Below are 24,724 nucleotides of genomic sequence, written 5' to 3' on the forward strand. Positions count from 1 at the left end.
ACAGTTGTTCCCACTGGTGGATGTAACTAGAACCAGGGGGCATAGCCTCAAAATAAGGTGGGAGGGGGTTCAGATTTAGGGCTGAGTTGAGGAAGAACATCTTCACCCAAAGGGTTGTGAATCTGTGGAATTCCCTGCCTAATGAAGCAGTTGAGGCTTCCTCTTTCAATGTTTTTAAGGCAAAGATAGATTTTTGAACAGTAAAGGAATTAAGGGTGATGGTGAGTGGGTGGGTTAGTGGAGCAGAGTCCACAAAAAGATCAGCCATGATCTTCTTGAATGGCAGGGTAGGCTGGAGGGGCCGGATGGCCTACTCCTGCTCCTATTTCTTATGTTATTAACTCTAACTAGTTAATATCTTTATGATAAGGATACAGACATTATGATCTGGGTGCGTTGAGCAATGGTGCACAGATTTTTCAGCTTGTACCTCCTCAGCCGCTTAATTTATCAAAACTAAATCTAACCCTGTCTTGAATTTTCTAACACTATCCGCCTCCACCATCTCTGTGTACAGTATGTTCCACACATTCACCTCCTTTTGCATCAAAGACTTAACACGCGACCATATGTTCATCTACCTTTACATTAATCACGTTGTCAAAATAGCACAAACAGGAATCAGCATGAGCCCCCATTGTGCTTAAAATAGCACACACAGAGAGGAATCTGAACCTGTGTAAAACCCATTGCAGCTTGTATTGCTACAGCCAGAATTCAATAATCGGTTTGTTATGTTTGCCTCATGCAGATTGTAATGATCCATTGCTCAATCATTTGAGGTGGACTGTAGTGTTACTTAAGTGCAACAGATCGAGCTCAACTCTAATACTGCATTAGTCAGAAAGTATGATTGTTAGATGTGGTGGTGCTGACATTCCAGGCTAATCAATTTAATGCTTGCTGAGGGGAAGGAAGAGCTGATACATCAGAAATAAGGTTTTGCTATCTTGTCGTTCAGTCACTCACTCCAGTTAAGAGCACTTCCTGTATCCATTCAGCTGCCTCCTTTCGCTTCTTGCACTATCCTGATATTGTGCAGTGTCTCTCCCAGTAATATCTCTGCTCTTTCAAATATACTGCATAATTTCCCAGTGAGTCTGTATGGGTCTCTCTGCTCTTCCCAATGTGGTACACATCTCCCAGTAATTCTGTGTGTATCTCTCTACTTTTCCCAATGTGCTGCACAGTCTCCCATTATTCTGTGTATCTCTGTCTGCAGGCCCCAGTATTGTATCCATCTCTTAGTGATTCTGTCTCTCTCTCCCTCTCTCCCCAATGTTTGCTCTTCCCAATGTAGTACCCATCTCTGAGTGATTCTGTGCCACTCTCTCTCTGGCTCTCTCTGTCTACTCTTCCCAATGTGCTACCCATCTCTCTATGATTCTGTGATCTCTCTCTCTTTCTATTTATGTTTTCCAATGTAGTACCCATCTCTCAGTGATTCTGTGATGTCTCTCTCTCTCATCCTCTCCTCTCTCTCTCTCTCTCTGTTTATCCTTTCCAGTATGGTACCTATCTCTCAGTGATTCTGTGATGTCTCTCTCTCTCTCTCTCTCTCTCTGTTTATCCTTTCCAATATGGTACCTACCTCTCAGTGATTCTGTGATGTGTGTCTCTCTCTCCCTTCCCCCCTCTCTCTCTCTGTTTATCCTTTCCAATATCGTACCTATCTGTCAGTGTTTCTGTGTGAGGCTGCCTGTCTGTTTTTCCTGATGTGGTACCTATCTCCAAGGGAAGGTTTGCGAAGAAGAAAGGGAGGGGATGCAGGCGGTGCTGAGATAATAGGGGAGGAAAATCTTGTGAGAGGTCCATGCAGCTTGTTTCTGACTGTCTGATGGTCCCAGAAGCAGTTTGTGTTGGTAACTGTGGCTCACCTGCCAGTGTTGCGAAGCCCAGTGAAGCTTCCTAAGCAGGCATTTGGCAAATTATTGCCAAGGACAGTGTGATTCTGATGGTATGGATCCCACCATAGGTCAGCAATGAGGTGGCAGCAGCTGTGTGGCCTTTGGGCATAACACCATGGAAACAAGGCAAGGCCTGACCAGAATTGAAGCTGTTTGACTGAGGCCATGGCCTGGCAGAGGATTGTCAGAAGGAGTAGCTCCCACACGCTGTCTTCAATGGCTGCAGCTTCCCTCAGCCCCTCCTCGATCCCGTCAACCCATCTGCACCCTCTTTTGAGGCATGCCCCTCATCAAACCTGTCCATGGTGCCACCAGGGCTTCAGGCCTTGGGGAACAGGCCCAAAAATGCGCCCCCACCAAAAAATATTCCATGCCTGAGAAATTCCGCAGTGTTCATCAGTAATTCTGTGTGTGTGTGAGTGTGCGTGCGCGCGCGCGCGCTTGTGTGTGTGTTTGTGTGTGTGTGTGTGCGCGTGCGCGTGCGTGTGCGTGCGTGCTAAAACCTCACTGTCTGATTGTTTGTGTGTGTGTCTGTGTATGTGTGAACATGTGAGTGTGTACGTGCGTGAGTGTATGTGTGTGTGTGTGTGTGCATCTCACTGTCTGATTATGTGTGCGTGTGCATGCGTGCACACGTTCCTCTGTAATTTCCGCTCTATGTGTGTGTGTGTGTGTGTGTGTGTGTGAAGGTCGATGTGCTACCTTAGTAACAGCGATTTGTTTTCTTGTCTTGATACAGTCGACACTTTGGGAATCAGCGACGCTCTGAAGCAGAAGCTGGAAGATATTTTCATTCATGAGCGACAGCTGGAGCTGGGGCGCACGCTGGGTAGAGGTCAGCCTGTCTGTGTTTGATGCGCCATCGTTTCTCCCTCCCTCCCTCTCCTGCACTGGGCTGGATCCTGGTGCTGCTTAGTCCATTTCAGGGGGCTCTTCCAGCACAGCGGGAGGCCGCACCTGCGGAAAAGGTACGGTCCGGAGCGGCATTCCCCCTTTCTGAGCCATGGGTTCAAATCCCACTTGAGCCCATTGCTCAAGTTGGTGCTGCCATCAGGTGAACACACAAAACACACATTTTCTCTAAAGCAGCCAACCTGTCTTGACAGTGAAACAGATTCCCTGTTCATTACCGTCCATCCCCATCTCTGGCAGCTTGCTGCGTGCAAATTGGCTTCTGGCTCCCTGGCCTTACAGCACACCTCACTCAGGAGTATTCCATTGGCTTCAGAATGTCAGAAGTGCTCCATAAATGCATGTCTTTCTTTACTGGTTGTTATAGATTGGGCCAATATGTTAAGTCACTGGGCGGTGTCCCTAGCCCATGCCTTTTTTTATTAACGAACGTGTTACTGCCTGACTTGGCATCGAGTGTTTATGTTTTTTTAATTTCCAGGGGAGTTCGGCTCGGTCAAGGAGGCTTACTTAAAGATGGAAGACGGGTCCTGTCAGAGGTTGGCTGTGAAAATGCTAAAAAGTAAGTGCAAATTGAGGTTCGCAGTGCGATAACGGCAGCGAGGTCTTGAGAGAGCTGGAAGGAGACCAGCTCTGGAGTGCTGCATGCATGTTTGGTCTCCCTGCTGGAGAAAGAATGTAGCTGTATTTTAAACAGTACAGAGCAGGTTCCCATGACTGACTGTGGAAGCAAGATACTGTGGTGCTGGAAACCTGAAATGAAAGCAGGAAGTGCTGGAGAAACTCAAGCTTTTTTTCTATCAAATTCATTCATGGGATGTGGGCCGGGCCCAGCATTTATTCCCCAGCCCTAGTTGCCCCTTGAGAAGGTGGTGGTGAGCTGCCTTGTTGAACTGCTGCAGTCCATGTGCTGTGGGTTGACCCACAAAAAGAGGAAATTCCAGGATATTGACCCAGTGACTGAAGGAACGGCGATATAGTTTCGTAGCGGCATCTGTGGAGAGAAGAACAGAATTAATGAGTTGAATCCAATATGATTTTTCTTTGGAATTAGGAAGGTGGGGGCCTTTAGGAAGGAAGTTCAGTCCCTTATTGACTAGCACTTAGTTATGTGAGAGCTGACCGATGGAAACACATGATATGACAGGATGGGTGCTTGAAAGGATGTTTTCCCTTGTGGAACAAACTGGAACTAGGGGGAAACAATCAGTCTCTGATTTCAGACTAGGAAGAGGAGATGTTTTGTCTCTCTCAGAGGATTGCTTGTGGCCTTTCCATCCCCAGAGAGAGAAAGCTGCAGAGACCAGGCCATTGAATGCACAGGAAGCTTTGTTTTAACCGGCACTCTTATGTACCAGCGCTCTCAATAAACCGGCAATAAAAATCTCAAATACTGCAAAGTTTTTACTGTTGTATCCTGTCCAGTTATTTTAGTTCTTAAATTTATTGACCTCAGTGTTAATATACTTGTCGTTCAATCAAATGGACCCGCAAAATGTCAACAGTTGATTCAATTTTAACTCAATTTCTTTTCAAATACCACAATCTACTGTGATACCCAAGTAGTCATACAGCACAGCACGGTCCAAACAATCCATTCTGACCATTATCCCAAACTAAACTAGTCCCACCTGCCTGCTCCTGGCCCATATCCCTCCAAACCTTTCCTACTCCTGTACTTATCCAAATGTCTTTTAAACGTTGTAATTGTACCCACACCCACCACTTCCTCAGGAAGTTCATTCCACACACGAACCATTCTCGGTGTAAAAAAAAATTGCCCCCGTGTCTTTTTTAATCCTCTCTCCTCTCACCTTAAAAATGTGCCCCCCTCATCTTGAAAAGCTCCAATCCTGGGGAGAAGGTACCTACCATGAACCCTATCTGTTCCCCTCATAATTTTATAAACTTCATTAAGGTCTCCTCTGAACTGTCGACACTCCAGTGAAAAAATGTGCCAGCCTCTCCTTATAACCCTAACCTAGCCAGGTGAGGATGCGAGTGCAAAAGCTTTCTGCCAGTAAGTTTTATTTAAAGTGAAGTTGCATTATTACTGAAATGATCCATGTTGTAAATAAGGTGACATGTATACCCTTGTATTACTTAGTGTGCCTTTTTACATGATGTAGGTTAACTCTGTGGTATTTCATCACTCCTGATCCCAAAGCTGCTGGTTGATAAAATGTTTGCTGTCATTCAGGGCTGGCGTTGACAGACTCTTAGTCGTTTGGATCATAGGGGTGGTCAGGAGGGTGGTGGAGATGGGTGTGGGGACATACAGGAAAGTGGAGTTGAGATCACAGTCAGCTCGTTGATATGATGGACTCTGCGCTGCAGCTGTAACAGAGGTCCAGTGAAGAGACAGCTCTCCCCATCCACCCTTGAGAAAGTCAAAGGTGAGAGAAGATCCTTTGGCGCAACTGAGCCCGATGTCACTTTCTCAAACTCAGCATTCAGTTCTACCCTGGAAACAGAAGTTCATCATCTAAAGCAATGTTCCATTGCAGTACAGAGGGAGCACAGGGCCAACTTTTAGATCAGACCTTAAATCAAATAGTGTTATCTCAGGTGGAAGCTCTTGTGATTTTGTTTCTGAAGAAAGGTAGGCAGGTTCTCCTTGTGCTATTGATTAATATTTATCCTTCAATCAACATCCCCGCTAAAACAGACTTTCTGGTCGTTATGATGAAGCTTTTTGTAGGAACCTGCTGTGTGCATATTGTCTGCTATGTTTCCTGCATTACAACAATGACAGTATCATTGGTGACATCAAGTATTCTTTTAACACGTTCCCACTCCACTGTCCCATTCATTTCAAAACGCTTGTGTTCTATTTTCATTTGGGTCCGTAAATTGTCCTTAAGGATTGAGTAAGAAGGCTTGTATTTACCCAGGCCGAATTTAACGCGAAATTTGGGCTTTAATTTATTTAAAGCCACTGGTCATAATACTTGCTTTGGTTTTTGCGCAGTCAATTCTGGTTTTTGTTCAAATTTTTAAAAACTTACACAGACACATGTAGGGAAAGGCAGGCACGCGGATGGACACACAGAGACAGATTTCTGGACGGACAGCTGGACACATAGACGCATGGTAGATAGACACATGGAGAGAAAGACTGGTGCAGGGACAGATAGTCAGACAGACGGTCATATGGACAGAGAGACACATGGACACAGAGACAGACACGTGGACAGGCAGACACATGGACAGAGAGAGACGCATGGACAGACAGACAGGGAACATAAACAGATAGGCATACAGGCACATAGACAGACAGACGCACTGACAGGCATGCACATGGACAGACAGGCAGGTGCTGAGGCAGACGAGAATGTGAGGAGACAGACTCAGTAGGGGAGAGTTACAGAGTCTGGAATGGTGGGGATGAAAGCTAATCGCCACACCCCCCCACCCCCAACTGAAGCTAACGAGACGGAGAGATGGACATCATCAGGGCTGGAAACCATGGTAACGTGAGAGTCGAGCTTGCAGTTGCTAAAGCTGCTTAAAGAAGCTTCCAGTTGATTCACATTTCTGTTTGTTGTGAAACCCAGATATCAGGGCGAAGTGGGTTAAATTATGAAAAGAGATTATCGGGGCCTGTTTCACTCTAGTATAGAAGATTCCGGGATGATCTCATCGAGGTGTTTAAGATGACTAAAGGATTTGTTGGGGTTGATGTCAGGAAATACTTCATGCAAAGGTTAGGGAAGAAAGGTATTTCTCAAAACCTAATAAGGTGGTGGCCATTTGAAGTCCTCTTAACCGAGATTGATAGGCTTGCGTTTAGATGAGGGTATTAAGGCGTATATGCACAAAGATTAGATTTAGGAACAGGAATAGGCCCCTTGAGCTTGCCCTGGTATTCTATAAGCCCGTGGCTGATCTGATTATTCCTATTTCCCTCCTCCTCCTTCTTCAATAACCTTTCACTTCTTGCTTATTGAGAATCTAATCTTCCTCTGCTTTCAAAAAATTATTCAAAGACTCTGCTTCCACCTCCTTTTGAGGGAAGGGAGTTCTAGAAGTTCACAACCCATTGAGAGAATAATTTTTTTTCCTCATCTCTTTCTGGAATGGGTATTTTAAAACAGTGACTCCTAATTCTAGGTACTTTAATGAGAGGATGCGCTTTCCCACATCCACACTGTCAGGATTACTCAGGGTCATGTATGTGTCAATCAAGTTGCCTCCCCCCGCCTTCTTAACAAGCCTAGTCTGTCCAACCTACTCCACAACTGTTCAGGAACTAGTCCAACAAACCTTCCACGAGCTACTTCTAATGCGTTTACACCTTCCTTAAAGAAGGAGACCAATAAGGACTGAATATCACCAGCAATCTGTCCTAGTCCATCCACGTTTTACGCTGCAGTAAAGAAAGCACACCAATGCCTCTACCTCCTCAGAAGGCTGAGGAAATTCGGCATATCCACAATGACTGTTATCAATTTTTATAGATGTACTAGAGAAAGCATCCAATCACAGCTTGGAATGGCAACTGCTCTACCCAAGACCACAAGAAGTTAAAGAGAGCTGTGGACACAGCCCAGTCCATCACGAAAACCAGCCTTCCTCCCATTGCCTCCAACTGCACTTCCTGCTGTCTCGGGAAAGCAGCCAACATAATCAAAGACCCCTCCCGCCCCAGTTATTCTCTCTTCCCCCCTCTTCCATCGGGCAGAAGGTACAGAAGTTCAAAAATACACGCCAACAAATTTAAGAACAGCTCCTTCCCCACCTGTGAATGGACTTCTCATATATTAGAGTTGATGTCTCTCTGCGCCTTCTCTGTAGCTGTAACACTATATCTGCATTCTGTTCTAATACCCTGATGTATTTATGTGAGGTATTTGTCTGGTCGGCACACAATATAATACTTTTCACTGTGGCAATAATAAATCAGATCAAATTAATGCTGTACACAGTACTCCAGAAGCAGTCTCACTAGTGCTCTCGATTACTTCAGAGTAATGTTCCCTACATTTAGACTTTTGTATTAAAGGATATAGATCATCAGTGGGTAAGACAGTTAACCTACAGATCAGTCTTGGTCAAGTTGACTTGCAAAGCAGGTTCTCATTGTTGCATTGCTTGCTTCTCGCCTCAGTTCCAATGTTACTATATCTTTCTCCCACACTTAGCTGAAATCAATGCATCTGGGGATATTGAGGAGTTCCTGCGAGAAGCAGCCTGCATGAAGGAGTTCAACCACCCCAATGTCATTAAGGTGATTGGTGAGTGTTGCAGGGACTGGTTTATAGACGGAGGAGAGACTGGGGCGGGGGGAGGGTGAGGATGTGACACATGTCTGACTCCACACCAGAAATTCAAATCATGCAGCTCAGTTTCCTGGAAGTTTCAGTTTGGTCTTTTGTGGTGTAGAGCCTGGAGGTAAGCTCGGTTCAAATCCTGCCTGTTCCAGAAGTGTGTACATCAACACATATCTGAGCAGTTTGATAAGGAATTATCAATGGCGGGGGAGGATGGGCTGCAAGACCCATTGGAGAATAGCACCACCTAGTGTTCAATTACTCTACCCGTGACTTTCAGTCCATCGAGGAGAATGATCCCAGAAGGTTTCGTCACGTGACTTTGTGCCACTAACCGGCCGGCCCTCCTCCCAATCCCATCCTGGGTGCCCGGAGATGTCCAATCTGAGAGCGTGGGTTACCTCCCACAACCCCAGCTTTCCTAGTCTCTCCACGGAGCTGAATTCTGTCATTCCCTGCTGTCGCGCAGTGGGGTTCGAAAGACCAGTGTGTGAGACGCCTCCCAATGTGAAGTCGTCAGAGATCATGGCTTCCATAAGGGTCAGTCATATATTTTGTAAAGATCTACGTAGTGCCTGAGTGCAAAATACACCAGTCACACCTACTGAAGACTCAATAGCCTCTTCTAGATAGACTATCCAAACATGCAACACTTGACTCTCCGAGGTCTCAAGAGTGGTTCGCCTGCAGAATTCTCTGCCACAAAAAGTGGTCAAAATATTGGAGTGCTTTCAAGAAGGAGTTAGATCTAGTTGTTAGGGATTAATTTATTTCTTCAGTTCATTCATGCGGCTGGGCCAGTATTTATTGCCCAGTCCTTATTGGGCTGGAGTGCAGTTAAGAGTTACATAGAACAATGCAGCGCAGAACAGGCCCTTCAGCTCTCGATGTTGTGCTGTTACCACGTTGCTCTAGGTCTGGAGTCATATGTAGGTGATGATGGCAGTTTCCTGCTCTAAAGGATGTTAGTGAACCAAATGGGTTTATCCCAATAATCGACAGTGGATCCACGGTTAGATACTTAATTCCAGATTTTGTTTTATGGGGAGAAGGCAGGAACGAGGAACTAACTGAGCTGCATGATGAGCCATGATCATATTTGATGAGAGGAGCAGGCTCAAAGGGCGGAATGGCCTGCCTTCTGCTCTTATTTCCTATTAACTTCCGAGTGAAGTGCCCGGAAATAAGCAGTAGTCCAGCTGAGGCTTAATCAGTGATTTATAAAGTCTCGGCATAACGCCTTTGCTTATTGTAATACGGATGGATGAATAAATACATTAACAGGTTTCTTACTAGTGTTGGCGTCCAAGTGTGGTGTAATGTGGTGTCCTCACTGAAGTGTAACCAACCTCTCCAGGTTTCTTTTCTCTTTCCCAGGGGTGAGCCTGCAGAGTCGAGCCCATCGCCGGCTTCCAGTCCCCATGGTTTTGCTTCCCTTCATGAAACATGGAGACCTCCGTACCTATCTGGTACTGTCCCGGCTTGGAGACCAGCCAGTGGTAAGTCACTGACTCGCTTCAGAAGCTCCTCAGCCGCCATCTCTGTTACTGATTTGCTCACGGGCTGCTGGTGAAACTAGAGAAGGGCTACAGCGCTCAGCGAGGGGCCTGAGCTCGATGTGACTGTGGGCCGTACACTCGGCTGGGCCTTCACACCTGTACCCAGTCAGCTGACCCACCCCCCCAAACCCGTAGCATCAGTAGGTACCCCTGTGCTAAAGAGAGGTGCTACCTGGTGACCCCATGCCTGTGAGGAAGTATGGGGAGGAAGTCCTCAATATGGTGCCTCCGGCAGTGGAATAGTTAGCTGGTACGCCGAATGGCTAACATTGAGATGGAGCAGAGGACCAATAAAGCTGACAGAGCCTTGACTGAGTGAGTGCTGGCTGGATACCAGTATTTGTCCCGAATCTCAAATTAGTGGCAACTTATAGGAGATTCTCCTCGTTGAAAGGAAACTCATTCCAATAATATCCCTCTGTAACTGAACGTTACTTGTGCCAGGCTATGGGTGAGCCCTCCCAACAGAGTGGGATTCCTTACACCAGCAACATAAAAGCCTACCGTGTGTCTTTTGGAATGGTATCCTGGATTCTGACACCACTGAGAGATATCAGACCGGGATTGCTGAAAGGGACACCTTCCTCGAGGAACATCCCTTGTCTTTCTACAGCCATCATGATGCTGCATCACGACATTAGTAAGACATGCCTTGGGCATGTTGTCATGGAAACAATCACAGCATTAAGCTCATTCTCTCATAAGCTGATTCTTGAAACATTATAAAACCCCAACCTTGACTTTTTTTCTTGTACTGATGTTTTGTTCAAGTTTCGAAGCTGGGTTCAAGGGATAGCAGTGAATCGATGTTGGAGGGAATTGGGTAAAACAAATCAGCTGTGGGCCCGTCTTGTGCTCATGGTGAAGACAGCTTGCCCCCATTCAATCTTAAGCATTATCCCCTTAATAAAGGAACTTTTTCAAGTCTATGTTGAACGTAGATGTCTGCTTTCGTTTGAGCTGTTACAGTGAATCCACATTGTTGCTGTTGTGAATCTCACATGGCCGGCTTCTTCCCGTGATTCTGGTCGTCAGTTCACTTGGGAAAATGTATTAATCTATTAGTGAGACACTTACCTGTGCCCCACTTTGTGACACTGTTTGCTGCCACAGCTCTCTCCTCCTTGTAGAGACTTTTGTTTTTCTTTTACTGTCCCACTCTCCCTATCTTTATTGCTAATCTCACTTTCTACTTGGCGATTTCACTCTCACTAACTTTTTTTAAACAATAAAAATTGATCATGCCTGCACGTCTGTCTCTCTTTCTGTATCTTAGTGGGAATTGTCTCTATTTCTTCCCATTTGTGCCTGCCTCACTCTCTGGGCCTGTTCATCATATATGTCCACATTTTTCTCTCTCTCTCTCGCTCTTTACACTTCAAAATAGTGAGTCGATGGCCTTTTGCCTTGATACCTCTGCAGCTGTTGAACTGCTCAACCATCCCTTCACCATAGCCCTCCCTCCCCTCCATCTTTGTCAGCCATCTTTGCTCCTTCCAGTCCATGGAGCACAGCCCTGAGTATTCTCTGGTCCACAACTGTTTTCTCCTTCCACCTCCTGACCTGCCCAAATTCGTTCCAGATCCCCTGGGCTTTGATGCCCTCTGTCAAATGCAGATTGGCGCAACGGGTGATAATTCATTGGAGGTGACAGCCACCTTGCTTGGACAGCCCCCCATCTTCCCACAGGTCCCCATTGGTGACCCTTTGCCTAGGTGATGAAATCCCACTGCCCTGGCCCCATCAGAAACTGCAGGTCATTGCGGGAAAAACCCAGCGACTGCTACCAGTCTTGCACCCCGCGGAGACCAAGGATCGTCAAGGAACCCGGGCCTTGGACGAGTGGGGGTGGAACAGTGGTTACGGGAGGTGGGATGGGGGTCAGTGGCCAGGGCAGGAGCATGACTGTCCCATTTCCCTGAGGCTTGCTCTCTGGTTGCCTTTTGATCTCCCTTCATTGTGATGTCCCTGCTATCGCTGGTTGAGTATTAAGCAGTGGGGCAAGCAGGCTGACCATGACCCTTTAACCAGTTGGAGGCAGGGTCTCTCACCGAAGTAAAATAATGCCCCCTCCACCATCAAGGCAGAGTAATAAATTCAGAGATAATGGGAACTGCAGATGCTGGAGAATTCCAAGATAATAAAATGTGAGGCTGGATGAACACAGCAGGCCAAGCAGCATCTCCTGAGATGCTGCTTGGCCTGCTGTGTTCATCCAGCCTCACAGAGTAATAAATTCCACCAGTTAACCCTGAGAGGTTACTGTTTTCTTTTCTTCAACATGGTTTGCATTGACCTGTCTGCCCTCCTCCATTGTGGCGGGAAGTGTAAGGGGTTTCCCTGTTATTGAATCATAAATCATCCATTCCACTGTTTTTCCTCTTCCTCCCCAAGTCAAGCATCTGCCCTATGCCTCAGTCTGGATCCTGCACCATCACTTTGCCTCCTTCTCACCGTAACAATTCTATACCTTGGGCCAAGTCCACCCTGGCCCTTATTTGCTGGTCCTGGGTTCTGTTGACCTCTGACCTCCCAGTGTTTTCCAGAGCAGCCAGGCCTATCTCACCTGACATCAACTTCAGCCAATCTGAAACTCAGCTGTCTGTCTACCACCCCTGTCCCACCAACCATCACCCCTGTTCTCTCAAGACTTTGGGGACAACTCTCTGCCTTTCATTTCAATCCCTTCTTGTTGTTTTTCCCTCTTTCTCTCTGTCTACACCCTCCTTTCAATCCTTGTTCTCAATCTCACTAAGGTTTCTTGACCCCTGTCCTTCACTCATGTTCTTTAGGGAAGGAAGTGGTCATCCTTATCTGGTCTGGCCTACAAGTGACTCCAGACCCACAGCAATGTGGTTGGCTCTTAACTCTCCTCTGGGCAATCAGGGATGGGCAATAAACGCTGGCTCATATCCCATGAATGAAGAAAGGAAAATTACTTGCCAAAAAAATTACTGGACTGGTGTCAAACTGCTTGAAGACATTGACGATCATCCATTCCACTGTCTTCCCTCTTCCCCTCTTCCTCTTCCTCCCCAAGTCAAGCATCTGCCCTATGCCTCAGTCTGGATCCTGCACCATCACATTGCCTCCTTCTCACAGTAACAATTCTATACCTTGGGCCAAGTCCACCCTGGCCCTTATTTGCTGGTCCTGGGTTCTGCTGACGTCTGACCTCCCAGTGTTCTGTGGTCACAGAAAACACTACATAGATGCAACTCTTTCATTTTGTTCAATTACCCATCTGCATCCTGTCGGGATGTCCAATCTTGTTTGCTCCCTTGTGCCCCGGGAGGTTTGGGTTGTGTTCCCATCTCCCCTGTTGATTATCATCTTGCTCTCTCCTTAGGACATTCCAGCACCTACACTCCTGAACTTTATGATTGACATTGTGAAAGGGATGGAGTACCTCAGCAGCAAGAACTTTGTCCACAGGGATCTGGCTACACGCAACTGCATGTAAGTGAGCACATGGCAGGCATTTCCTTAATCCTTCATGGGATGTGAACTTTTATTGTCCGTCTCCCTCAACTGTGCATGAGAAAGTTGTGGTCAGCTTGAATTTGAGTGTGATTTATTGCTGTCACGTGTACAGAGAAACAGTGAAGAGTGTCATTTTGCGTGCTATACAGGCTGACTATACTGCACAAAGTGTGTCAGGGTAGCAGAACAGAGTGCAGAACACAGTGTCGCAGCTGCAGAGAAGGTGCAGAGACATAGAGAGATCAGAATTGACATTTGAGAGATCCGTTCAAACACCTGAGGGAAGAAGCTGTTCTTGAATGTTTTGGTGCGAGCTTTCATGTCTTTTGCCCGACGAAAGAGGCTGGAAGAGAGTGTAACTGGGGTGAGAAGGGTCTCAGATTTATGTTGGTTGCTATCCTGAGGCAGCGGGAAGTATAGGTGGAGTCACTGGATGGAAGGCTGGTTTGTGTGATAAACTGGGCTGTGTTCACAACTCTCTGCAGTTTCTTGTGGCCTTGGGAAGAATAGTTACTGTGATCCACCCAGATAGGAAGCTTTCTATGGTGCACAGATAAGAATTGACAAGAGGCACTGTGGCCAAATTTCCGTGGTCTCCTGATGAAATAGAGACATTGTCGCTCTTTAATGACCATAGTGCGTGGTCCAGGACAGGTTGTTGGTGATCATCGCTCCCAGGAACCCGACGCTGTCGACCTCAGCGCCTCTGATGTAGACCAGGGGTGTGCCCTCCACTCTGCTTGCGAAACGTCAATGACCAGCTCTTTCATTTTGATAACATCGATGTCAACACTTGTTGACATTTACACCATGCTGCGAAGCACTCAGTCTCTTTCCTGTATTCTGTCTCATCAGAAAATCTGTAAATGGAGTTGGGGCAGAATTTGGCCTCGCAGTTGAGCCAGTATAAGGGGTATAGCAGGGTGTCGAGTGCACAGCTTTGTGGGGCTTTGAGGATCATGGTGGAGGAGGTTTTGTCACCTATTCTTACTGATTGTGGCCTGTGGGCCAGGAAGTCAAGGATCCAGTCACAGAGGCGGGGAGATGAGACCTTGGCCTCGGAGTTTGTTTGGAAGATGGGCTTGTTTGGAATTAAGCCGTTGAAGGCAGGGCTGTAGCCAATAAGTAGGAGTCTGACGTAGGTATCCAGATGTTCCAGGGATGGGTGTAGGGCCAGGGAGATGGCATTTGCCATGGATCTGTTGTGCCAGTAGGTGAATTGCAAAGGATCAAGGTGGTTTGGGAGGCTGGAGGTAATGCGAGTCATGACTAACCTCTTGAAGCCCTTCATAATTACAGAGGTCAGTGCCACTGGGAGGTAGTCATTGAGGCTCGCTGAAGGATTTTCCTTTGGCACCAGGATGACGGTGGTCTTCTTGAAGCAGGTGGGAACCTCAGATCAGAGTAAGGAGAGATTAAAGATATCTGTGAATAGTTTTGTCAGCTAGTCCACACAGGATCTGAGCACGTGGCTGGGGACTCCATCTGGGCCAGTCGCTTCCAATGGGTTCACTCTCAAGATGGCCAACTTGCAGCAGTGACTTTGGGTACAGGCACATCTGAGGCTATTTGCGCAGGTGCCATTATTTCACTGACCTCTGTTTGAAGCGAGGGTAGAATTCACTGAGCTCATCGGGCAGGGACGTACTGTTGCTTGTGGCTCTGGTGACTTCACTCTGTGCCCCTTTTATGACATGTAAGCCTTGCCACATGTGTCCGTATGAATGGTTTGGGTCCTGAGCCTTGTTTGGTATTGCCGCTTGACCTCTTTGATGGCCTTACAAAGATCTCCTGTATGGGTGGGGGTTTCCTCACTTGAATGCCTCAAACCTGGACTCCAGCCGGGAACAGATGTCCTGCTTCATCCACGATTTCCATTTGGGGAACATCTGGATTGACTCATTCCACAGTCTTCTACGCATTTACTAATGCACTCTCTAACGGTAGTGGCATACTCCTTCAGGTTGGCAGCTGAGTTCATGTTCCTTGGTGACTCTTGCAGCACTCTGGGGGCATTCCTTTCCTTGGCACAGTGAAGCGCGAGAAAGAGAGGACCTGATAGAGATGTGTGACGCTCTGAGGGACATACATGGTGTGAATAGAAAGGTGTTTTCCCATTAGTAGAGGGGTCAAGGTAACCAGGAAGGCATAGCTGTATGGTAAGAGGTAGAAGATCTAAGAGGAGAATTGAGGAGGACTATTTTCGCTCAGAGCATGGTTGGGAGTCTGGAACGCACTGCCTGAAAGGGGTGGTTGAATCAGAAACCCACCGGTGTATGCACAATGCCCCAGTGGCCTTGTTGCGTGCCGTAAGTGACAATGAATCTGTGTGGTGCATCATAGTGCCCTGAGGGAGGGAATGCTGGGATTTTAACCCAGCAGCACCGAAGGCACGGCGCCAGTATTTCCAAGTCAAGATGGTGAGTGACTCAGAGGGGAACTTGCAGGGGTTGGTGTTCTGCACCCGTTGTCCTTCCAGGTGGCAGTGGTTGTGGGTTTGGAAGATGAAACGGGAGGAGCCTTGGCATGTTCCTGAAGCATGATTTGTAGATGGTACACATGCACCAGTTGTTTCTTGCTTTGGGTGGGAAAGACGGCTGGCGACACAGCTGGTATGTGATCATGCATGCATGGTTCGATCTGATCCCTGTTTTGGCTGAACTAGATTTGGGGCTCATCTCCTTGTAGTTAAAGATCATGTAAGTTTGCTATGGATCTGTTGGTAATCACCAAGATCTGCCTTTGGGCAGAGAACTCAAGAGGAAGTAATCCTATTTGTTTGGCACCTTATTCTTAGATATACCTGGTACTACTCCTGGCAGCACTCTCCACTAAACCCGGGTTGATCCCCTGGCTTGATCGTAATGGTTGAGTGAGGTTTATGCCGGGTCATGATTGTGCTGAAGTACAATTCTGCTGCTGTCGATAGCCTGTAGCACCCGGTCTTGAGTTGCTAGATCTGTTTCAAATCTATCCCCCTTAGTAAGATAATTCTCCCATGTCACACGATGGAGAGTGTCCTCATGTGAAGCTGGAACTTTACTTCACAAGGACAGTGCAGTGGTCATTCCTACCAGTACTGTCCTGGTAGATACGTCTGTGGCAAGTAGATTGGTGAGGGTGGGATCCAGAAGGTTTTCTTTTTCCCTCTTGTTGGTTCCTTCAGCCTGGTGGATGGATCCTTCAGGAATCATCCCATAGCAGTGCAATGAAGCCAGTCTTGGTAATGGTCCTTGAAGACCTCCATTCAGAGTAGACTATCCACCCACACTACTTCTTCAGCAATGGAACGGGTGGGGAGATCATTGAAGGAGGCTGATAGTCGGTGATCAACAGGATGTTTTCTTGTGGCATGAGACTGAGGGTCAATGTTGAGGATTCCCAGAAGAATGAGCAGACTTTTGTTTGACCAGTTTGAGGGACAGGACTTTTAACTGACGCAAGTCCCAAAGTTTCATGAGAATTTTGTGGGGGCAGCCAGACAGGGTGTGCCTTTGCTGTGCCCAGGAGGTCTGTCTGATTTCATAACTTATTCACATTTTCTGCTTTGTACAACAGAGGGTTTGCTAGGCCTTCTTAGAGGGCAGTTAGACTGTAGAACACATTACTTGGGTCTCGAGTCACGTGTGGACCAGGCAGGTAGGGATGATAGATTTCCTCCCATAATGGACTCTAACAAACCAAGTGGGCTTTTTACAGTAATTGGCTTTATGGTCATCATTACTGAGATAGAGGTCAGATTATTGTAATGTTAAGAAGAGTTTTAAAAGTGGCGAAAGAGACCAGGAGGTGAAAGTCCTGCTTACATTTTCAACAGATCCAAGTTTTGCCAGTAGGGAATGGAGGGTGTAGGCATGTTACCTGAACTAAATAGTACCATTTGAACTTAGTGCTGAGTTCAAACAGACTCCATTTTGCCTCAAACTACAGCGAAAGAGTCATAAATTTAAGAAATAGATGCAAGGACTCTTGAAGGGGTAGAGAAAGTGTGTTTGAATATCATTATCTGAAGTTATCTAAATAATTTGCAGTTCAAACATGGAAGTCAAAAAAAAAATCTTAAGCGGACAGTGAGAGTTATAACAAACTGTCTTTGATTGACAGGCCACCTGGTTTAGGTTACTGTATGCCTAGCAATTTCAATAGAGTTCCTTGTTCACAGTTCACCGATTTTACTTTTAGAAGGAAAGAAAGTTTAAAGGAGAAAATGACAGTGAAGAGAGAACTATGAACAATATCAGCCTGTGATGGGTCCCAGACGGGAAATTGATTGGTTAGTAGTATCGTGTGAGTGGAATCAAGGAATCAGCTTGTGAATCTTTCAAAGATGAGCTCAGGTAGGAGAGAAAATAGAGAAATTGGGGGTTTGCGGCTAGGCTTTTATTGCTCATCCCGAATTACCCGGGGGCAATTAGGAATTAACCACTTTGCTGTTGGTCTGGACTTGGTAAGGTCAGCAGATTTCCCTCCCTATAGGACTTTTGCGAATCAGATGCATTTTTCCAAAAATTTACAGACACGGTTGCCATTCGACCAGCTTTCTTCTGTTTTCCGATTTCTATTCAAATTCCGCTACCTAGTGGGATTTGGACCAGTGACCCTGGAATCCTAGCCTGGTGTTCTGGATTACTAGTCTTGTGACATCACTGCTAACATTTCTCTGCTACACAGCCAATATTTATGCCTGAGCCAATGTTTATAACAGATTCTCTGGTCATTTTCTTATTGGCTGCTTATGGGAGCATGCTGAGTACACATTAACTGCTCACATTATGACAGCAGCCAAAAGTATTTCATTGGCTGTAAAGTGAATCAATATTTTTTGATTTTATTTGTTATTGTCACATGTACCTAGGTAAGATGAAAAGTCTTGTTTTCTCAGCAGTACCATTATGCTATACCATACAAAGTGCATTAGGGTAGTAGAGCAGAGTGAGGAATGCAATGTTACTGGTGCAGACAAGGTGCACACAGGGTAAGATCAACATTAAATTTAAAGTTCGAAAGGTCCATCCAGAAGTCTCATAACAGTGCGCAAGAAACTGTTCTTAAGTCTGTTGGCGCGTGTGTTTAAAGTCTTTGACCTTCTGCCTGATGGTAGAGGTTGGAAGAAATTATAACTGAGGTGGGGGCCGTCTTCGATGATGTTGGCTGTTACCCTGAGGCAACGAGAAGTTTAGATGGAGTCACTGGATGGAAGATTGGCCTGTGTGATGGTCTGGGCTGTGTTCACAACCTTCTGTAGTTTCTTAACGGTCCTGGGCAGAGCAGTTGACATACCAATGTGTGATGCATCCGGATAGAATACTTCCTGCGGTGCATCTATAAAAATTGGTCAGAGTATTTATGGACATACTGAATTTACTTAGCCTCCTGAGGAAGTAGGGGCGTTGTGGTGCTTTCTGCCCTGCCACATCAACATACATGGGGTGGTGGTCTTTATCCAAAGAGGACTGAGAGGGTTGGTAGTTAATGCTGTAGTTGTATTGCAGACAGACTCCAACAGTAATCAGATTGGGGTGTTGAGTTTGAGAGGGGATGCCGTACGATACAACATGGCTTGAATGAGGCTGAGCGGCCTCCTGCTGCTCTTATGTGTGTTTGTGAAAACCAACCCGATTGTCATTCTAATTCTAAATTCTAAAACCAACCTGTTTCACATCATGAATTTATTCACGTCCCTTCACGTCTTCTTGTTTTCCCCAGGCTGGACCAAGACATGCACGTGTGCGTGGCAGACTTCGGCTTATCCCGTAAGCTGTATAGTGGTGATTACTATAGGCAAGGTAGCACCAGCAAGCTGCCCGTTAAATGGATTGCGCTGGAGAGCTTGGCAGATAACATGTACACGGTTCACAGCGATGTGGTACGTACTAGGTCCGTGCCTGGGCGACGGGTCTTCCCAAAGTGGAAGTCGCGAGCTGAAATTCTGGGATTTGTGATCTCCAAGACAGTAATGGCTCCACAGACCTCTGTCCTCTCTCATTCCACAACACGCTCCCATCCCACGGTTGTCATTGGCGGGGGGGAGGGGGCGTCGGTGGTGGTTGTGGCAGGGCCTCGAAATGGGGTCACGGTGTGAAGAGCTTAGAAAGCACGAGACCTATCTAGTCATGCCCTATTCCATTGCTCATCTATAGTCTGTGGTCTGAATCATGGCTGTGACATTTGGTTGACCTTTTATAGGCTGTTTCTTATGGGAATGGCCTACGTAGTGATGTAGGGATGTCAATAGGGGATAATGTTTGTCAATGATGGCAGTATATAGGGGATTGGATGGCCTAGTGGTATTATCACTGGACTTTTAACCCAGACACAGGTTCTGGGGACCTGGGTTCAAATCCCGTCATGGCGGATGGTGAAGCTTGAATTCAATACCAATCTGGAACTAAGAGTCTAACGATGGTCGCGAAATCGCTACTGATTCTTGTAAAAACCCATCTCATTCACCACTACCCTTTCGGGAAGGAAACTGAAGGACCCACAACATTGAGTCTTAACTGCCTGCTGCGGTGGGCGATAAATTCTGGGCTAGTTGGCGATGCCCTTATCCTGCTACATTTGCTGAGGTCCATTCAAGGCCGTCAATCTGGCTAGCTCTTAGGTCAGCCTTATACAATAGGCCCGGTCATGAATACTGAAGGGATCTCCACAGCCCCTGATCTCGTTGGGTGTTGTATTCATGGCCCAGCAGCCTCCTCCTATTCCTCCTGCTCGGGTCCCCATCGACGTTTAAGTCGATCAGCGAGAGGTGCTGTAGGAGGGGGATTGTATGAGCACGAAGGGCGATGCTAGAGTGAAGCAGGTTAGTAACTTCCCATTAACTTGGAGCCATCTCTGGACTCTGGAAGCGTCAGGGGTGGATTTGAGGAGCCCATGCTTTGGATGTCCGTGATATCCATTTCTAACACTCGTTCGCGCTCTGATTCCAGTGGTCGTTTGGAGTCACCATGTGGGAGATTGCAGCGAGAGGTCAAACCCCGTACCCAGGGGTTGAGAATGCAGAGATTTACGAGTACCTCATCCGAGGGCACAGGCTGAAGCAGCCCCCAGATTGCACTGACGAACTGTAAGTAACGATCCTGACAATGGGGATGGAAGTAGAGGAATGGATTTTCGGAATAAAATACTTCTGATTCCCTAACTACACCAGGTCCCATTCGCCTATCAAACCCGTGTTTGCTAATCTGCACTGGCTTCCCAGTTACTTCACAAGGGGAAGTTGGGGGGGTGGTGGTCTTGTGAGGGGAGATCTTTCAGGATTGAGCGAAGCAAACACTGAATTTCATTTGACAAACACAACACGCTGCACAGTCTCAGCAGTCTGGCACCATCTGTGGAGAGAAAACCGTTGCGAGTCCGGATCTGTGTTTTGAAATTCCAGCTCCCACAGTACTTTGCTTTAACTTAATTAACTTAGCAGCCTCACGAAATGGGGCCACTATTTCTTTCGGTGAAGGAGACTCCAGTAGATGGATTTGCAGCCGCGGGGTCTTGGAAAAACCTTCATGCGTGAGGCTCGGGTTTCTTACGAAAGCTGCTGCAGGGTCGTGTAAATATTGTGTCACCTTCTGAGTCCGTGACACTACTGTCAAGAAGGGTAAGGGCAGCATCATCAAGTCCCAAATGGGTACAGCAATCCTGATGTGGAACAGTATCACTGTTCCTTCACTGTGGCTGGGTCAAAATCCTGGAACTTCCTTCCTGTGGTTCAGGAAGGCAGCTCCCCCATGTCTTCTCAACAACACTGAGGGATGGGGAATAATTGCTGGCCTAGCTCGCGATACCCACACCCTGTGATGAATAAATATGGAACAATTTCCACTGGTTGCACTATCATCCTGCTTAACCCTGGAGGGGCCTCCTAAACCTCTTACCTCGTAACTTGCTAAAGATGTTGCGTAATAGGACCGTCTTCCTAAAGCTGAGTGACTTTGTTGTTAAGGACTTTTTCAATTTTTTTTTGTGTTGTGGCAGGTACAAGCTCATGCACAAGTGTTGGCACACCGACCCCAAGCTCAGGCCCTCCTTTGAATCTTTGAGGACGTCGCTGGAAGGCCTCTTACAGGGCCTTTCTACCGCCTCAGAGACAGAGCAGCATCTCTACATGAACTTACGGGAAGGGGCAGGGGCTACAGCTTCGAATCAAGGCCGCAGCATGGCCTGCTGGGAAATGGATGGTCAAGGTGCGGACAATTTGGAGGCCTTGGCTATTTCAGAGACCGCTGACTATCGCTATGTGACTGCTCCTCTGGGCTTTATGGAAGACGGAACAGAGGAGACCTCGGCAAATGAATCGGAGGATCCGGTACAGGATGGACAACTGGAAGATGAAGTCACGATAAATCCTTAGCAACGGGAAACTTAAATACTGAGCTGTGCAATAATGAAACTGAGGGGGATCCTCTCAGCTGTGCCTTGGTACCACACACGGGTCGAACACTTGTTGGTGACCACCCTCGCTGGGATCCAGATCCAAAAAAGACCTCTGAGATTTCAACAAGAACTGAAGCAAACAGTTTATTTATATCTCCTTGAAGATCAAATGTCACTCACTGGACAGATTTACGTGCATTTTTGTTTGACTTGAATTTAAACTAGTAGTTTCCTTTTTTTAAAATTGTTCTCATCGGGCAGGCCGACTTGATTAAGGATGCAATGATTTTAGATGTTGGCTCAATTGACGAGGCTGCTGTCAGAATGTGCAGGAGCGATTGTCACGCAAAACAAAAAGAGATTTGCATTTATGTCGCACTTTTCTCAACCATTGGGTGTCTCAAAGTGCTTCGCAAATGTGAAGTACTTTTGAAGTATTGTAATGTAGGGAATGTGATGGCACAGTAAGCTCCCGCAAGCAGTAATAATCTTTTTTCTTTGTATGAGTTTGAGGGAATAATATTGGCCAGGATCCCAGGTTTGGAATCATTTACGTCCACCCGAGCGGGCAGCTGGGATCTTGGTTTCATTGTCTCATCCGAAAAGCTCCGAATGTGCAGCACTCCCTCGGTACTGTGCTGGAGTGTCACCCTGGATTCTTGGGTTCAGCACCGGAATTGAAACTTGAACCTGTGATCTCGGGATTCAAAGGTGGGAGTACAACTAACTCAGACACTAACAGCTGACGCCAGGGAAAGACTGACTTCAGTTTTGAACCTCATGGCCACTGAGTACTGTGGCGCAGAACGATGTGCCGCAAAAGGCAGTGCAACCATATCTAGATTATTTGCCGTCTTGGTTTCGAGATTTATGTCAGCCAGAATTTTTTTGAATAATGCCATGAGGTCCTTTGTGTTCGCTTGAAATGGGGCCTCGTATTAACACCTTGTTCAAAAGATAGTACCCCTGACAATGCAGCACTCGCTATAAGTATCAGCCTAGACTTTAGTTTTGAACCACATCTGTCTTCCCAACTCAGCTGTCCTCTGAGCATCAAATGACATCATTGCGTTAATATGCACTCCCTTGTACCTTGGTGCAGTTACGTTAAATTGTGTTGTTTCAACCCCTAGATGATACATGTGAATCTGTATGTGCGGAGTTTGCAATTTCTACCAGTGTCTACATGTGGGTTTGCTGTGGGTGCTCTGGTTTCCTCCCAGTGTTCAAGGATGTGCAGGCTAGGTGGATTGGTCGTGCTCAGTTACTCTGTGGTTTCCAGGGATGGGCAGGATGGGTGGCTTAGCCATGGTAACTGTGGGGTTAAAGGGATAGGGTTGGGGGCTAGGTCTGGATGCTCGGTGCTGACTTGATGGGCCAATATGGCTCTTTCTGCACTGTAGGGATCCTATAATGACTGCCGCAGCAGAAAGCAAGGAACATGCATCACACCCTTAATTCATCACCTTTCCAGCTATTAATAGCAAGAGTTATACTCAAAGAAATTTAAAAAATTAAAGTTTGCAGTAAAATGAACACTATAACCTAAACTAAGAGAGCTCACTGTGTTCTTCAGCAATACCTCCCAAATGTGAAGGACCATGGCAGCATGTCTTACAGGAGCTTCCAAAGTTGCCCTTGAAATTGACACACAATGCTGATTTGGGAAGACTCTGCCATTTGCCTTCATTGTTGCTGGATCAAAGTTATAGAAACTTACTAGTAAAGTGTGTGGGTGTGTGGTTCATTTGCACAGGACATTGGTGAGGCCTTTTCTGGAATACTGTGTCCGATCCTGGTCGTTCAGTTGCGGGAAGGACGTTAGCTGGAGAGGATTCAGGAGAGATTTGCCAGGATGTTGCCAGGTATGGAGGGGGTTTTGACTCATGGAGAAAGGCTGGATTGGCAGGGAATTTTATTTCACTGGAGTGTAGGAGGTTGAGAGGTGACCCAATAAAAGCTTATACATTAGTGAGAGGTACAGGTAGAGTTAGTGGTAGTTGTCTCTTCCCTAGGAAGGGGGATTTCAAAGCTAGGACCTGTATTTTTAACATGAAAGGAGAGAGATTTCAAAAGGACAACATTTTTACACAGAGTGGTCCGTGTGAGGAAGTGATGGATGCAGGTACAGCTACAATGTTTAGAAGACATTTCAATAAGGACATGAATAAGAAATGTCTGGGGGCATATGGGCTAAGCGCGTGCAGGTGGGACTAACGTAGTTTGAGATTATGGTTGGCACGGACTGGTTAGACCAAAAAGGCCTGTTTCTGTGCTGCAAGAATCCGTGTAGTCCCTCCCCATTGTCATGACAATGTCGGGATGGACAACAGATATTGGCCTTGTCACAGAGAACAAGGAAGGAGATTAAGTGAACAGCTTTCCCTGGTTTTGGGGGGTGAGCTTGTCACATGCTGATATTGCTTTTAGCTCTCCACCCAACCCAGATCCTGTAGACTCCCTCAATCACTTGATTCCGAGAGGTGTTACCTTGTGCACAGAGTGAATGTGAATCTGAGTGAAGAATTCAGGTGATCTCTTCCACGGTCCTGCATTTTCTGAGCAGTCTGGGACTCTTCCAAGAATCCTAATTCTAAGGTTTTGGAGTAGATCTGTAGCTCGGGTTGTGGGTGTTGAGGTTGGTTGGCTCGCCAAGCTGGTTTGTTGTTCTGCAGACGTTTCGTTACCGTGCCTGGTAACATCCTCAGTGCAGCCTCTGATGAAGTGTTGGTGTGTTTAACGGCCTGGTTTGACTTCGATTGGGACAACACTAAGATCCTGGGACAGGCTAGGCAGAGACACGCATGAGAATTCCTTGAAGCATGGCACTCCATGAAGCAGGCTATTAATCAGCACATTGAACTCAACCCCATATACATTCCACTACGGAAGAAACCCGGAAGTGAGGCAATCCATCACAACGGACCCCAGAGTTTAAAAACCAGGCGGGAAAACACACCGATGCTTCATCAGAGGCTGCACTGAAGATGTTACCCAGCATGGTAACAAAATGTCTGCGGAACAACAAGCCAGCTCTACAAGCCAACCAACCTCAAAATCCTAATTCTGTTACCCAGTGCTTTGCTCTCTTTTCCATGTATGAAATACTGTAATACCACCCACTGCTTATTAGTTTGATGTTCAACAGTTATCACAGAATTGTTATGGTGCAGGAGGCCATTTTTCCCATCACTTCTGCACCACTTCTATCACC

At 46.7% G+C, this 24,724-nt stretch overlaps 1 protein-coding gene across 1 annotated transcript in view; it reads left to right on the forward strand.

Moving 5' to 3' along the window:
* Window positions 1-24,486, forward strand: part of tyro3 (TYRO3 protein tyrosine kinase) — a 92,863-nt gene extending 68,377 nt beyond the window's left edge. Inside the window, exons 10-17 of the mRNA XM_048538180.2 lie at window positions 2,647-2,742; window positions 3,301-3,381; window positions 7,964-8,056; window positions 9,470-9,591; window positions 13,001-13,110; window positions 18,841-19,000; window positions 20,067-20,203; window positions 21,112-24,486. Coding sequence (XP_048394137.2) covers window positions 2,647-2,742; window positions 3,301-3,381; window positions 7,964-8,056; window positions 9,470-9,591; window positions 13,001-13,110; window positions 18,841-19,000; window positions 20,067-20,203; window positions 21,112-21,487 — 1,175 coding nt within the window. The 3' untranslated portion in view covers window positions 21,488-24,486. The remainder of the gene's footprint in view (window positions 1-2,646; window positions 2,743-3,300; window positions 3,382-7,963; window positions 8,057-9,469; window positions 9,592-13,000; window positions 13,111-18,840; window positions 19,001-20,066; window positions 20,204-21,111) is intronic.
* The last annotated feature ends 238 nt before the right edge of the window (window positions 24,487-24,724 follow it).

Source organism: Stegostoma tigrinum, chromosome 10 (genome assembly GCF_030684315.1).
Source record: "Stegostoma tigrinum isolate sSteTig4 chromosome 10, sSteTig4.hap1, whole genome shotgun sequence".
NCBI classification, from domain to species: Eukaryota; Metazoa; Chordata; class Chondrichthyes; order Orectolobiformes; family Stegostomatidae; genus Stegostoma; species Stegostoma tigrinum.